The sequence below is a fragment of the Polypterus senegalus genome, chromosome 3 (assembly GCF_016835505.1).
Source record: "Polypterus senegalus isolate Bchr_013 chromosome 3, ASM1683550v1, whole genome shotgun sequence".
Taxonomy (NCBI): Eukaryota; Metazoa; Chordata; class Cladistia; order Polypteriformes; family Polypteridae; genus Polypterus; species Polypterus senegalus.
Genome location: NC_053156.1, coordinates 223,346,416 through 223,361,415, shown reverse-complemented (window position 1 = coordinate 223,361,415; position 15,000 = coordinate 223,346,416). Strand labels below are relative to the sequence as shown.

The window sequence follows — 15,000 nt, the reverse complement described above, 5'->3', positions numbered from 1 at the left end:
AGGGGAGGAAGAATTATAAAGTGCTCACTTTGATCTAAGGCAGAAGCGTTAGTCAGCGCCTCAAAGGCCGGCACAGGCACTAGCACGTGCTGGCTGCTCGACTTTTGCTGGGCAGGAGACCCCTTTTGCAGACACGCACAATGCTATCGACAGTCTCAGCACTCTTTGGAGGTCATTCATATATATATATATATAGCAAAATAAAATACCAAAAGAGAGTAGTAGTGTTAAAGAAGTAATGAAAAAGAAAAGGAAACATTTTAATAATAACGAACATGATTGATACTGTCATGAGTGTTGCTGTCATATATATGCCTGCCTAAATAAGTCACTCGCCGCTTCTTACTTTACAACCGCTCATTTAATCATGGCTAGTGGCGAAAAATTATAAAATGGAAGGAGGATGGCTTTACCAAAACAATTATTGATGGCTAATCGATTATTCATAAAGCTTGAATTGGTGATCTGTTTTTCTGTGTTAACCCCATATTTTTTCATACTTTTCCTCAAACTAAGGTGGTGCGAGGGTAAAATGAATCGGGATGCGCTTGATCAATGTAATCGTGTACCAGGAAACTATGCATTGATTAAAAGCTCCCCTTTGTTTGTAATGCAAAGTGTGATTAAATGCATTATTTTTTAAGCTTTATGGAGCACATACATCAAGGCTTCTCAGCCTGTGCTTGTGCTATGAAAAGGAAAGATTTTAAAATAACGCAACACGATTGTCAATGTGACCTTTTGTAAGTAGTGCCTGGAGGATTCAGTGTGGAGAAACTCTAGAGACAGCGTGTGTATTAACTTGTGGATTTTTCTGTGAGTATTTGGTGGCAGTGTGACGGTTAGCCGAAGACGCGCGTAGCCGCTGAGCTCAGCTCAGAGCAAATTAGGATGAATGGGAGGGAGATGATGACGGACTCCCCAACCCGCCTTTAACTGTCAATCCCCACAAACACAGTCTCTCGAATTTTGCATAAGCACACCCTTCACCTACAATTTTAACTTAGTTACAAAGTGATCAAAACTCTCGCTTATATCCCTACGCCCTCTCATTAAACTTGTATCCCGTGCATTACCTGTGGGCATGTGAAACGCCAGCGTAGCCTGTCTATGAACTTAATTTAAAGTTTAGGTTTACACCTTTGCTTTCTTTCCGAGGTAGCAGCACTCATGAATATGGTAGTATATGTCACTCGCCGCTTCTTATTGTTTCGCTGCCTTCTCAATTATATAATGCATGTTTTCTTAAGCGCTTTTTGGAGGTCTTCCTGGTTTTCTACGCATTGCGCATACAGTCAGTTCACGCGGATTACGGGAGGCGGATGATGTCACACTAAACTCCGCCCCACGCCTTTCCAGCTCAACTCCATTACAGTTAATGGAGAAAAATACCTTCCAGTTATGACCATTAGGCTAGAATTTCGAAAATGAAACCTGCCCAACTTTTGTAAGTAAGCTGTAAGGAATGAGCCTGCCAAATTTCAGCCTTCTACCTATAATGGAAGTTGGAGAATTAGTGATGAGTGAGTGAGTGAGTGCTTTGCCTTTTATTAGTATAGATATATATAATTCATTAAGGCAAGACAGTAAACCATGGAAAGCACACCGAAGGGGCGGATTCACTGAGCCATCAATCAAGACGACATCTATGGCGACGCAGGAAGGAGCCACGCCCACCAACTCCTGGCACCTCCGAAAGCTACGCTGACTGTTCATAGAGGTTGCTCGCGGAGGTGAATCGCCATAAGCAGCGTGTAAAACGGTTTGTAGAGGGGTATCTCATAGATCCCTAAAACAATCTTACAACTGAGGTTAAAACACAATGAAGTAAGCAGTCTTTAAAAACCGAAGTTTTTGGTTACAACGCACGCGCCGCGTGCACCATAGCAAACTGTTTAACACGCTACATACAGTAATTCGTGATCCGCGACAAACGTGGTCTTCTTAGATGGTCCTACAGGAACACGGAAAGTCTATGTGAGTCACAGGTGCATCTGGACTGTGCAAAATTTGGAGGTGGGCACATGAGCGGCGGCGGTCCGCCAGTTTCCAGTCACGACGCACTGTGTGTTGGTTTGTTCGTGTGGCATTGTTACAATGTTGCTTTTCTTGTTGATTTATTACATTACTGATTTTTCAAATGTTAAATTTTCTCCTGTGCTTAAAAATCATTAAAAACCGCCTTATTATGCGGCGATGGTACGCTGCAGGTAGGCTAGTAATAGAAGTTCCTTCATTATTAAAGTGAACGATATTGTGCCTTTTTCTATAACACAATACAACACAAACAGTATAAATACTAATACATTTTCTTACATTACTGACACACCAGTATCCAAGGTGACTGATGTCATCAGATAATGAATGCAAAGCCTCAGTTCCTTTCTAGGGTCTGTACCAGACACAGCATGAAAATACACTTACCTAAAGGATTATTAGGAACACCATACTAATACGGTGTTTGACCCCTTCGCTTCAGAACTGCCTTAATTCTACGCTGCATTGATTCAACAAGGTGCTGAAAGCATTCTTTAGAAATGTTGGCCCATATTGATAGGATAGCATCTTGCAGTTGATGGAGATTTGTGGAATGCACATCCAGGGCACGAAGCTCTGCTCCACCACATCCCAAAGATGCTCTATTGGGTTGAGATCTGGTGACTGTGGGGGCCATTTTAGTACAGTGAACTCATTGTCATGTTCAAGAAACCAATTTGAAATGATTCGAGTTTTGTGACATGGTGCATTATCCTGTTGGAAGTAGCCATCAGAGGATGGGTACATGGTGGTCATGAAGGATGGACATGGTCAGAAACAATGCTCAGGTAGCCCGTGGCATTTAAACGATGCCCAATTGGCACTAAGGGGCCTAAAGTGTGCCAAGAAAGCATCCCCCCACCATTACCCCACCCCCACCAGCCTGCACAGTGGTAACAAGGCATGATGGATCCATGTTCTCATTCTGTTTACGCCAAACTCTGACTCGAGACTCATCAGACCAGGCAACATTTTTCCAGTCTTCAACTGTTCAATTTTGGTGAGCTCGTGCAAATTGTAGCCTCTTTTTTCCTATTTGTAGTGGAGATGAGTGGTACCCGGTGGGGTCTTCTGCTGTTGTAGCCCATCCGCTTCAAGGTTGTGCATATTGTGGCTTCACAAATGCTTTGCTGCATACCTCGGTTGTAATGAGTGGTTATTTCAGTCAAAGTTGCTCTTCTATCAGCTTGAATCAGTCGGCCCATTCTCCTCTGACCTCTAGCATCAACAAGGCATTTTCACCCACAGGACTGCCGATACTGGATGTTTTTCCCTTTTCACACTATTCTTTGTAAACCCTAGAAATGGTTGTGTGTGAAAATCCCAATAACTGAGCAGATTGTAGAAATACTCAGACCGCCCGCCTGGCACCAACAACCATGCCACGCCTAAAATTGCTTAAATCACCTTTCTTTCCCATTCTGACATTCAGTTTGGAGTTCAGGAGATTGTCTTGACCAGGACCACACCCCTAAATGCATTGAAGCAACTGCCATGTGATTGGTTGATTAGATAACTGCATTAATGAGAAATTGAACAGGTGTTCCTAATAATCCTTTAGGTGAGTGTATGATTAATCACTGCATCATTCTGTCACCTTTAACAACACCATGACACTATATGCTCTAATGACTAAACCTCCATCTGATCTGTCACGCCATTAGCCAAGTTTCCATCCAGTTTTTGTGACGCTTTGTTATCGACAAACAGAATATACGTAAAAAATGTGAAATTTGCTGTATCCAGCCTGTTTCCATCCAACTGACATTTTATTGATAAAATGGTGTGCGTGATGACGCTATCCCCCAAAAAGAACTGTCACATAAGTTTTGTTGTATCGCTGAAAAAATCTGCCCTTGAGCCGCTTCCATACATACTTTTTGTATTTCGCAAATTATCTACCTTTTGTTTTCCACGTTACACCCTCCACTAAACAAAGAAACAAAGAAATGGAGAGATTATTCAGACAGTTTTTGAAATTTGCCAGCTTACTGTTATTTCAGTTTCACAAATAATTGAATTGTACATAATATCCGAAGATGACAGCAGAATGAAGCAGTTGCTTGTCTGATAGCCCTAGAGCTCTAAGAAAGTACCCCAGTGCGACGGAAACCCACGGGTATGGGAGAGACGAATGGAATAAGACCTTTTGGGAGGAGGTGGTGGAGAGACACTTCATAGAAAATCTCTGCTGCAACATTTTAGAAAGACACGGCCGACGCTTGAGATGTTGTGTGGATTTATCAGTCCTAATGTTGCGCCAATCACAGGTTGCCATCGACCACCGGTTCCAACCAAAAGTGGATTGCCACGCCCTTTACAAGCTGGCAACCTCGCTGAGTATAGAGTAGTTGGAGAAACTTTCGGGTTAGTAAAACTACCATCCATCAATGTGTATATGCTGTGTGCACCACTATTAAAGAAAAATTAATGCGGCGTTATATCAGACTTCCGACTGTAGCGGAGGCCAATGAAATTGCATACCGCACTTCCTTAGTGCATCTTGTGCCACAGATTTACGGTGCGCTGGATGGCACGCGCATGTGCCTATTCTTCCCCGATGGAAGGCTACTGCAATTACATTAACCGCAAAGGGTAGCCATCTCCAGGCCCTTGTTGATGACAGGTTTATGATACGAGACATTTGCGCTTGGCACTCCTGGAAGTGCCCATGATGCAGCTGTGTTTACAGCATTGGATCTGTACAGGTGAGCCTACCTTTCAACATCCCTTCTCAGTGCGATAACAACTCAATTAGTACTGTAACCTGCTTCCTTAAGGTTTTTAATTAAAACTGAAATTTGAATTAATACAAAATAACGATGCTTAATCAAAAAAACTAAAGGCAAAGCCTCACTCACTCACTGACTCACTCATCACTAATTCTCCAACTTCCCGTAGGTAGAAGGCTGAAGTTTGGCAGGCTCATTCCTTACAGCTTACTTACAAAAGTTAAGCAGGTTTCATTTCAAATTCTACGCGAACGGTCATAACGGTCAACAATGTCCGCCATGTTGAACTTTCTTATTCATGGCCCTATCTTCACGAATTTGGTAAGCGGCTTCCCTGCGCTAACCGAAACCAATGTACGCACTCATTTCGTGAGTATGATGCCACTGTCGGCCGCCATATTGAACTTAATGTCTTTGTTACTTATGGGCCCATCTTCAAGAAATTTGGTACGCGGGTTCCCAACGCTAACTGAATCCTACTTACGCATATATAACGCCCATAGCCTGCAGCTTGTCATCAGGTGAAGCGCCGCCGGTCCCCATCCCAACGCCCCACGCTGTTGGCTGACTACCTATATAAGGCAGTCCGCCGCTCCAGTCTCTACATTCCCTTCCTTGCTTGCTCTCGATTCACGCCTCCCTGCTGATAACTACAGCCTTTTATTTAATCCACGGCTTCTCCGCTGTTTTATTGTTCATTTATTACGATTATAGTTATTGTGTAGGCATTTTAGACTTATTATAAATTGTTCAGATACCCATTTCCTTTATCATTCCAACAGTACTCCCATTAACATGTCTATCGAGGTGATCACCATCGATCAAAAAACTATCACTTCGAAAGTGGTTTCCATGCCCGGAGATGGCACCTACCTTTCCATTCTCTTTGTTACATATTGCACGGCCATATCAGGCTTGCTCTTGATATCAGAGGAACATTGTGCCTTATGTATTGAATGACTGGACAGATTCAAGGTGTGGACTGATGACTTTACAGGAGATAATTATTCTACACAGGAGCACGCGTGAGTTGATGGCTGCCAGTGAATTGTTCTGTTGTCGCTTTCAAGTGTACAAATGGCCAAATATTTTACACCTTTTGACAACCGCCAATGCCTCTAAACATCTTAGATTGACAGGTGACGATTTCAGTAGTGGACACTTTGATGTTTATGAATGTTTAAACTCTCAAAAGCTGGATGTAAAGTAATCAATGAAACCGGTTGTATATTTATAATGCTTGACAGATGCCGAATGTCCCTTCAACAGAAGTCCTACAAATACTGTCGTAATTGAAGCAAACCGATTAGGACAGCAGCAATCAAGCTGTGAGATTTGAAACAAGATTACTGTTCACATGGCCAACTGTACGTTGCATGCTCAAGAGTAAGCTCAGCGCACAGCTTGGTCATATTACAACCGGAGGGCCGAACTCACAATGTGGTATACAAAGAGATCCTTTACAAATAATTATTGGTATATTTTCCCTCAGTTTAAAAAGGTTTAATTTTCTTCTTAATAAAAATTTTAAGGCAGTACTTCGTACCGTAAAGCCTGGTATTTTGCTAGTTTCTCATATATGCTAAAACATCTGCCATTTAATAATAAGAAAAAAAAGTTTAGATAATGAAAGACACGGTTTATTAAATATTTTGACTGGCACAGTAAATTACCTTATGGTTTTTGTATTATTTAGACATCCTGTGACACCCCAGGCTACAGTTGATGTGGAGGGAGTTCTGGTACCTTTTAGTAGCAGGAGACCCAGCCTATCCGCTACTGCATTGGCTCATCACGAAATAACGAGTCTCTTTATCAGACCATGCGAACCGCTCCGCCATTCTCGCTTTGATTGCATCGATGAAAATGTATCATGTGACACATTTATTTGCGTTAAAGCCCTTTTTCCGACAAAAACTGTTTCCAATGTAGTTTTTGCGACATCTGAAGTATCGATATGAATTTATGTGCTAAAGTTAAGCGGAAAAATATTATGTAGACATGTACAACATTTTATCGATAATTAGCATTTCCATCAGCTATATCGGTTAAAAAATTTGAAGCGCTAAATATTTTTTTGCAAAAACTCTGGATGGAAACCTGGTTATTGTGCTCACAAAGCATGCATGAACCCATTTATGAACTGACTCCGTAGTGAGATTATAAGGGGTAATAAAAGCCTGTGTGTATTTCAGCAGAGCCACATGCTGAAATTTTCCAATCTTGAAGGAAAACTTATTTCTAGATATGACTTCTGTTTTTCTTTGACATATGGTGATGCGATGCTGTAACATACCATGAGAGATTGGCACAAAGCTCTTTTTCATGTTTTTGTTCACACATTACTTTGAGTTTTGGAAGTAATGTGATATATGGTAACTGTAGTCACTCAACAGTCCAGTACTGACTGTCATTCGGTACTACCGATACTGAAAAAAGCTAGAACCATTATGTTTTTGGAACACTGGTATTGATTGATACCGAAAGTATCAGTTCTTTTGACATGCCAAAGCATAATGAAATTTCTTCTGTTATTTTTCACTAGTAAAATTGTTACAAGTTACACAAGACCTTTTGCAGCAATAACTATGGTGATCTCTATAAAGGCACAGAAAGGCATAGGTTCACCCCCAAAATAATAATACCATTTGAAAAATACCAGTACATGTACCAAACAATGGAGCATAATTTTGAATATTTTAGAATTTTATCTTGCACTTGGTTAACATTAAGTGGTACCGTAGCAGCCTTCCTGCTCACTGTTTGTTTGCAGAATGTTTCTAGTTAATTCTCAAAGTTCTATTATTGCTTGGTCAGTGAAGTCTTTTCTGAAATAACTGATATGTCTCCTTAAATATGACCTTGTAATCACTTCTTATATATGATCACCAAATACAAAAGACCCACATAATTCCATAGAGATATCTGTGGGTCACTTCTTTTGAGTACAGAATGTACAAGTACTGGTTGCATTGATCTTTACATCAGTTGTTAAGTAACAGGTTGTGCAACAAAGAAAATTAATACCATTTGGTAGTTAGCACTGCCATATACCCCAGAGCGCACTTTGGATAACAAAAAAGTTCTTTAAATGACTGAAAACAGTGGGATAGCATGCCTGATATTTGAAAGATAAGACCTTATTGGAATACCTAAACCATTACAAAAGCCACATTCAGTACTATGATACGTTGTCAATGTGCTATGTAGAACAGATAATCTTTACCTAAAATTACAGCAATAAAACAGAAAAGTATTTAGGTGACAGAACCTTAAACAAAAACAGTTTAAAACTGTTCACATTTGAACAACATCCAAGAAGGTTAAAAATATAATGTCATTTCACACACATGCTGAAAAACAACTTGCAATTAAAAAAAAGCATAATATCAAAGACAGCCACTCCCTATCCAAATGTGATAAAATGACTGATAACTACAAGGCAGCTGCTAAAAAATCTGAGCCCACAAAAAGGAGTAGGTGCAGGAAGACATGCAATTGATACGTAACCATTATGTCAACTTTGTACACACAAACAAACAGGAAATTACATAATGTTTAGTTTTAGTCTTTTGAAAATTTAGGTTATGTAATTCATATGAAAATAACTTCAAATAGCATCTTAAAATGATCTTCCAAATGAGATAATTTTTACTTTGAATCCTTTTGAATACTTTTGAATTTGTTTAGTGTTACATTTTTTTTTTTTATATATAAGTGAACAAGAAACAAAAAAAAAAATCTTAGCACTAAAACAATATGACAGTGTAAACAAAAACTACTGCACAATGTAGTGAAAAGTCATTTTACCTAGTGGCAAATGTTAATTCTAATGTATCTGCAAAAGGAAAAAAGTTAATAGAAAGCTTTGTTTAGTTTGTGGGTTGTGAAAATTATGTTCTACTTATCAACTTAATTTTTACGGTGTTCTGTGGTTTCTATAAAGCACTAAAGCAAATATTTTTTTAAAACTGATGTTTCAAATTAAAAATGCAGCATGAAAAATTATTGTCCATCCATCCATCCATTATCCTGAATAGACTTTACTGGGAAGCTGAGGAGTGTAATCCCCCTATACTTGGAGCACATCTTCCGGTCACGCTTCTTAAAAAGGGGGACCAACACCCCGTTTTGCCAATCCAGAGGCACTGCGCCCCCGATGTCCATGCGATGTTGTAGAGACATGTCAAACAGGACAGCCCCACAACATCCAGAGCCTTGAGGAACCCAGGGTGAGCCTCATTCACCCTAGGGGCCCTGCCACCTCAGAGTTTTTTTTAACTACATCAGTGACCTCAGCTCCTGTTATGCTGGTGGGATTGAGAAGATCCTTGAAGTATTCCTTTCACCAGTCAATAACATCTGCAGTTGAAGTCAGCAGAGCCCCGTCCTTACTGTACACAGTGTTGGTGGAGCACTGCTTTCCCCTCCTGAGGCGCCCGACGGTCTGCCAGAACCTTCTTGGTGCCGACCAAAAGTCATTTTCCATGGCGTCCCTAAACTCCTCCCATGCCCAAGTTTTTGCCTCGGCAAGAGCCGATGCCGCCACACGCTTGGCCCGCTGGTACCCCTCAGCTGCACCTGGAGTCCCACTGGTCAAACAAACCCGATAGGACTCTTTTTTCAGCTTGACCCCCTCTCGAACCTTAGTTGTCCACCAACGGGTTCGTGGATTGCCGCCACGAGAGGCACCAACAACCTTACGGCCACAGCTCCGTTCTCCTGCTTTGACAATGGAGGCTCGGAACATGGCCCATTCAGACTCAATGTCCTTCACCTCCCTCGAAATGAGATTGAAGTTCTGCCGGAGGTGGCAGTTAAAGATCTTTCTGACTGGTTCCTCCGCCAGACGTTCCCAGCAGACCCTCATTATACGTTTGGGTCTGCCTGGTCTGTCCGGCAGCTTCTCCCGCAATCTGATCCAAATTACCACCAGGTGGTGATCAGTTGACAGCTCAGCCCCTCTCTTCACCCGAGTGTCCAAGACATAAGGTCGCAGATCCGATGACATGATTTCAAAGTCAATCATTGAGCTGTGACCTTGGGCATCCTGGCGCCAAGTGCACTTATGGACACCCTTATGCTCGAACATGGTGTTCGTTATGGACAATCGAACCTCAACAGGAAACAAGTCCGACTTATTACCGGCAATGTGGACCAAGCTCCTGCTCCTTCTGTACAGGGACTGAATGGCTTGTAACAATGAGCCTTGTACCCCGTACTCTTGGAACACACCCCACAGGATGCTTCGAGGGACACGGTCAAATGCCTTCTCCAAATCCACAAAACGCATGTGGACTGGTTGGGCAAATTCCCATGCCCCCTCCAGGAACCTGGCCAGGGTGTAGAGCTGGTCCAGTGTTCCACGGCCGGGACGGAATGGCATGCACAGAAGTCCAACAATTGAAAACCACTCGAGTTTAGATCAGTAAGGCCGTCCCTCCCAATCACACCTCTCCAGGTTTCACTGTAACATGAGCGTTTAAGTCTCCCAGAAGGACTATAGAGTCCCCAGGAGCAGCGCCTCTTCCAGGGACTCCGAACTGCTGTTCGGCGCATAAGCGCAAACAGTCAGAGTCCTTCCCCAAACTTGAAGGCGTTGGGAAACAACCCTCTCGTCAAACAGGGAGAATCCCAACGTGCAGGCCTTGAGCCGAGGGGCCATAAGCAAGCCCACCCCTGCCCGACGCCTCTCACCCACAGCAACTCCACAGTGGAACAAAGTCCTGCCTCTATCAAGAAGAATGGTTCCAGAGCCCAGATCGTGCATAGAGGTGAGCCCGACTATATCTAGCCGGAACCTTTCAACATCTTGCACCAGTTCAGGCTACATCCCCGCCAGAAAGGTAACATTTCATGTCCCAAGGGCCAGTTTCGGCAACCAAGGGTCGGAACGCCAGAGTTCCCGCCTTCGGCTACCACCCATATCACATTGCACCCAACCCCTATGGCCTCTCTTGCAGGTGGTGGGCCCACCTGAATATAAAAAAAAAAAAATAAAATGCCAGTGGCATTTTAACTGGATGTTAAGTCTATTTTTAGAGAAGAATTCATTTTATCATTACCTTCTTTTTACTAATATTATAAATTTTAACATTTCAATGACATTTTGATAGGAGTTTTAATTTATTAAATATCTTAAGTGTTATCCTTTAATACCAGTTTTCAGGGAAAAAAAAAAAAAACAAACACACCCTGATATATTTGTAGTTTTTGTTTAGCCTGTAATACTTACTGTAACTTTTGACATCTCGTATTCTTGGAGATCCAGAATGAGGCTTTGCTATGCAGAATTTTCTTTTGAAACTGACTTTGGAATACATACCTTAGGGGAGCAGTACTTTTCAGAACAGTATGAACATTTTACAGTGACAAGAATATTAACTAGTTGCTAACAGAAAGACATAGGAATTAAAAAATCTCAAGTTTTGACCCTTCAGTATGACTGCATTATCTTTTTCTTCCTAAAGTCCATTCAAGGTGGAATTATGATCAATTACAAGTGATGCTTAACTTGTTTGTGAAAATGACATTCATTGTGAGATTTTAAAAAATGTGACTGACTCATCCACCTGACAGTCAAAGATTAACTTACTGGTCATAAGGACTGCAAAGATCCCTTTGCAATGCAGCACTAACTGCTTGCCTAACTCTGTATTTATTATTGAGTGCATTATGGAATAGATGCAATTACATTTGTTTTTATTGTTTTTAACTTCAGTTGCTGTCATATGAATGTTTCATATTATTTGGGAAAGGTTCAGAATAGCATTGCTTGCTTCCTTGTCACACTTCCCCCAACATACTTTGACTTGCATTCCTCCGCACCATAAGAAAAACATTTTAAAAGAAGCATACCCATTTGTTAATGTTCTACTTGTAGAGAGCCTCAATCCTATTATTTATTTTTTTAAAATACCATTATATGAAAAATTAAGGCCATACTGTATGTATTAAGGTATATGCTACTTAGTTTTTGCCAGCATGTATTGTCAGTAGCAAAGCTTTCAATGGACTCCCATGCAATAACGGTAATGTACTGAAGGCCTTTTGAAACGAACAGAGCAATAACTACTTTGACCTTCCTGGGTGCCTTACACTGGAGGTTTAGAATGTGCAGGATACAACAAGCCAGACAAAGACAATGGCATTGTACTGGGAGATTGCCATGGTAGCATTGTGACCAAATAGGGTGCATTTGCTGGAATTCAGCTGCTAATTTGCCTTTTCTGTATTTGAAATATGCTTTAACTTTGCCATCACTGGTTAGCATGCTGCCAGGGTACATACTGTAGAACAGTCCCATTCTCAATGCAACTTGGACACTGCAACCTTTAACACTTTGGTCTTATCACTTCAAATACTCAGGCCAACATACTAACGGCCTCTTCTAAATTTATAGTCAAAATAAACACTAAAGCAAAACTTCATAGCACTTTCACAAAAATGAAAAGCAGTTACTTACTACGATGCAGAGTCATTCAGCTGGTATTCCCTTGACCTACTAAAGCAAGTCTGCACTCCATCATCTTGCCAGAGCCTTTTGATCACACCAGCTAACTCAGCAGTCATAATTCCTTCCTCTGCTGTCCCAGCAAGCACAAACAGCTGACGGGCATCATCCTAAGAAATGGTGGGGGGGTTGGGGGAAGGGAAACAGGCATTAAATACTACACGTGAAAGTGATGATCTATTAATTATCAGTGTTGCATTCTCCATTTGAGTAAACACATAAAAATATCTACATAAAATTATGGATTAGAACATTATAAAGTAAAAGATTTACCACTCAGAAAAAGTAGACAAAAAATAAAAGTTGATTTTAGTAAGTCAGAATTTTTTTCTTCACAATTTTATTCTTCTTATAATTGAGTGCAGATCTCCATGCTACATACTGACTTCTGAGTAATTTTGTTCTAGTCAATGATTATAGCAAAGCGGCCATGTAGACAACAGTGTCTTAGAACAGCAAAATTTAATACATAGAAAAATGCATACAGTACATACAATTTGTGAAGTACAATGCTTAAGAAATGAATGATGCTACATTTTGAAGAGCTTTGGAATGGAATACTAAAGAAGGATAACAGAGTTCTCAAGGTGCAAAATTGCTAAAGACCGGAAAGTAGCATGTGACAATACAGTGTAGGGCTGCAACGATTAGTCGATGTAATTAACGATGTAGACTACAAAAAATCGATGCGGAGTTATTTATTTATTTATTTATTTTTTAATTGTTGAGGCATCATAAACAGAACCTTTAGAGGCTCCAGTCACAAAGAACCACATTGATTTTTGTAACTGCAATGCACAACATGAACATCTGGGGCCATATAGTTTATTTTTTGTCAAGACTGCACACAGTCCTACCAATGAAGAATGTCTGAAGAGAAAAAGAATGTAGAGGAAAATAAACGTGGTTGCAATGAGGGATTAGAGGAGGGGAAAGGAAATGGAAAAAAATTTGAGACAGAAACTTTCTAAAGTGTGGAAGCACTTCACCGAAAAAGAAAAAAAAGTTGAATGCAGATTATGCAAAGCAGAGCTTTCTTTTCACGGCAGCATCACCGCGATGCATGAGCATCTGAAACGCAAGCATCCTGGAGCTGTGATGTTGCCGTCTCTTGAGAGGCAAGTTTTGGCGAGTAAAGTTAGTGTCACGTGTTAACAATGTTTGTACTATAATGTGTATATCAAGGTTTCGACAATGATAGTTAAGTGAATATAATTTCAGTTGTTTGCTAGTGTATTTGGAGCTATAGTAAACGAGTTAATAGGAGTAGCTGAGGTGTCCTAGTTTCTTTTTTTTTTTTTTTCTTCTTCTTTTTTCGTATATTTGAGTTCATATGAATAGTAAGCCATCTCTAACTAACGTCATCCACGTCAAAATGCTCACGTTCCTACACTGCAAGCGGGAATCTTTTAAACTGAATCTTTTATAAACTGTACATTAATGGTTGATTTTATTTGAATTGAAGCTTTATATAAACTTTTGGACTTTTAAGACACACCAGTGGCTATTTTTAGTTAAGTTAAATGCACTTCTTTTTGTTTAAAGACTATGTGCACTTTATTTTGTATTGTTTAATGTATTTCTTTTTTATTGTGATGGTCACACTAATATAAAAACATCTGATTATTTTCAAATTCATATGTTTCACTGGTTGTTATTTTAATTTGATTTTTATTATTATTATTTTAATCGTGTTACTGCAGAGACATCAACTGAACAGTGTACTGAAGGAATTATGCGAAAAGGATGTTTATTTATACAACCCTACATACGTTGGGATGAGAGCTAGTCAAACAGCTGTTCAAATCAATATACTTACAAGGCACCTTTTAGAATATCACATGCAGGTTTTGTCTCCATAATATAAAACAAAATACTATAGTGCTAGAAAATGTTCAGAGAAGAGCTGCTAGATTATTTCCAGGACTAAAGGATTTAAGCTATCAGGCAAGAGTCAAATATTTTAAAAGTTAAGCAAGCAAGAACAAAATGTGTAAAAAAATCAACAAAACCAAGTCACAGATGGAAGCTAGATAATAAATGTTACTCTAAAAAAGAAAGGGAACTATATTTATATAATAAATAAGTTAACCAGCAGTGCAGTACACAGTAGTACCTTGGGGACCTCCAAATCCCAATTGATGATATTTTTGAAAAGCAAAAATAGAGAGATTAATGTAAGTTTGGCTGAATGCCCCTCTCCTATGAAAACTTCTCATGTCAACCCCCAAAAAAACACGTACAAAATACAAGTGGAAACTACCTATTGTGCTAAAATGCAAAAAAATCTTGTTTTTTTTCCATTGTTATGGTGATAGCCATCTTAGAATCTTAACAATCCACTGTGATCATAATACTCCTCAAACAACAACTCATTCAAACAGATAAATTTAATGGAAAAAATAACACATCTTATTAATGAATGTCTACGCGTGGAAGTGTGTGTGTGCGCATCTGTCCAGCCCAGTACTGAGAGGTGAAGTTAGGGTAAGAGCTCCACCTCCGAGGATATGCAAGTGAGGCCAGCACATCGGGAAAACAAAACCTCTGAAGCAAGTCACTCGATTAACCGCTAATAAAGAAGTGAGGCGAGCACATTGGCATAACAGTATCCCTTTTACTTTTCCTCCCGCCGCTAATACACAAGCAAAGGCGAGCATGTCGGCAAAACAAAACCTCCGAAGAAAGACAAAGTCGCTTAGCCACTAATACAAAAGC

General features: G+C 40.2%; 1 protein-coding gene across 1 annotated transcript in view; it reads right to left on the bottom strand.

Annotated features, from left to right (window-relative positions):
- gnai3 (guanine nucleotide binding protein (G protein), alpha inhibiting activity polypeptide 3) overlaps positions 1–15,000 on the bottom strand; it is a 115,082-nt gene that overhangs the window by 27,936 nt on the left and 72,146 nt on the right. Inside the window, exon 4 of the mRNA XM_039748571.1 lies at positions 12,235–12,392. Coding sequence (XP_039604505.1) covers positions 12,235–12,392 — 158 coding nt within the window. The remainder of the gene's footprint in view (positions 1–12,234; positions 12,393–15,000) is intronic.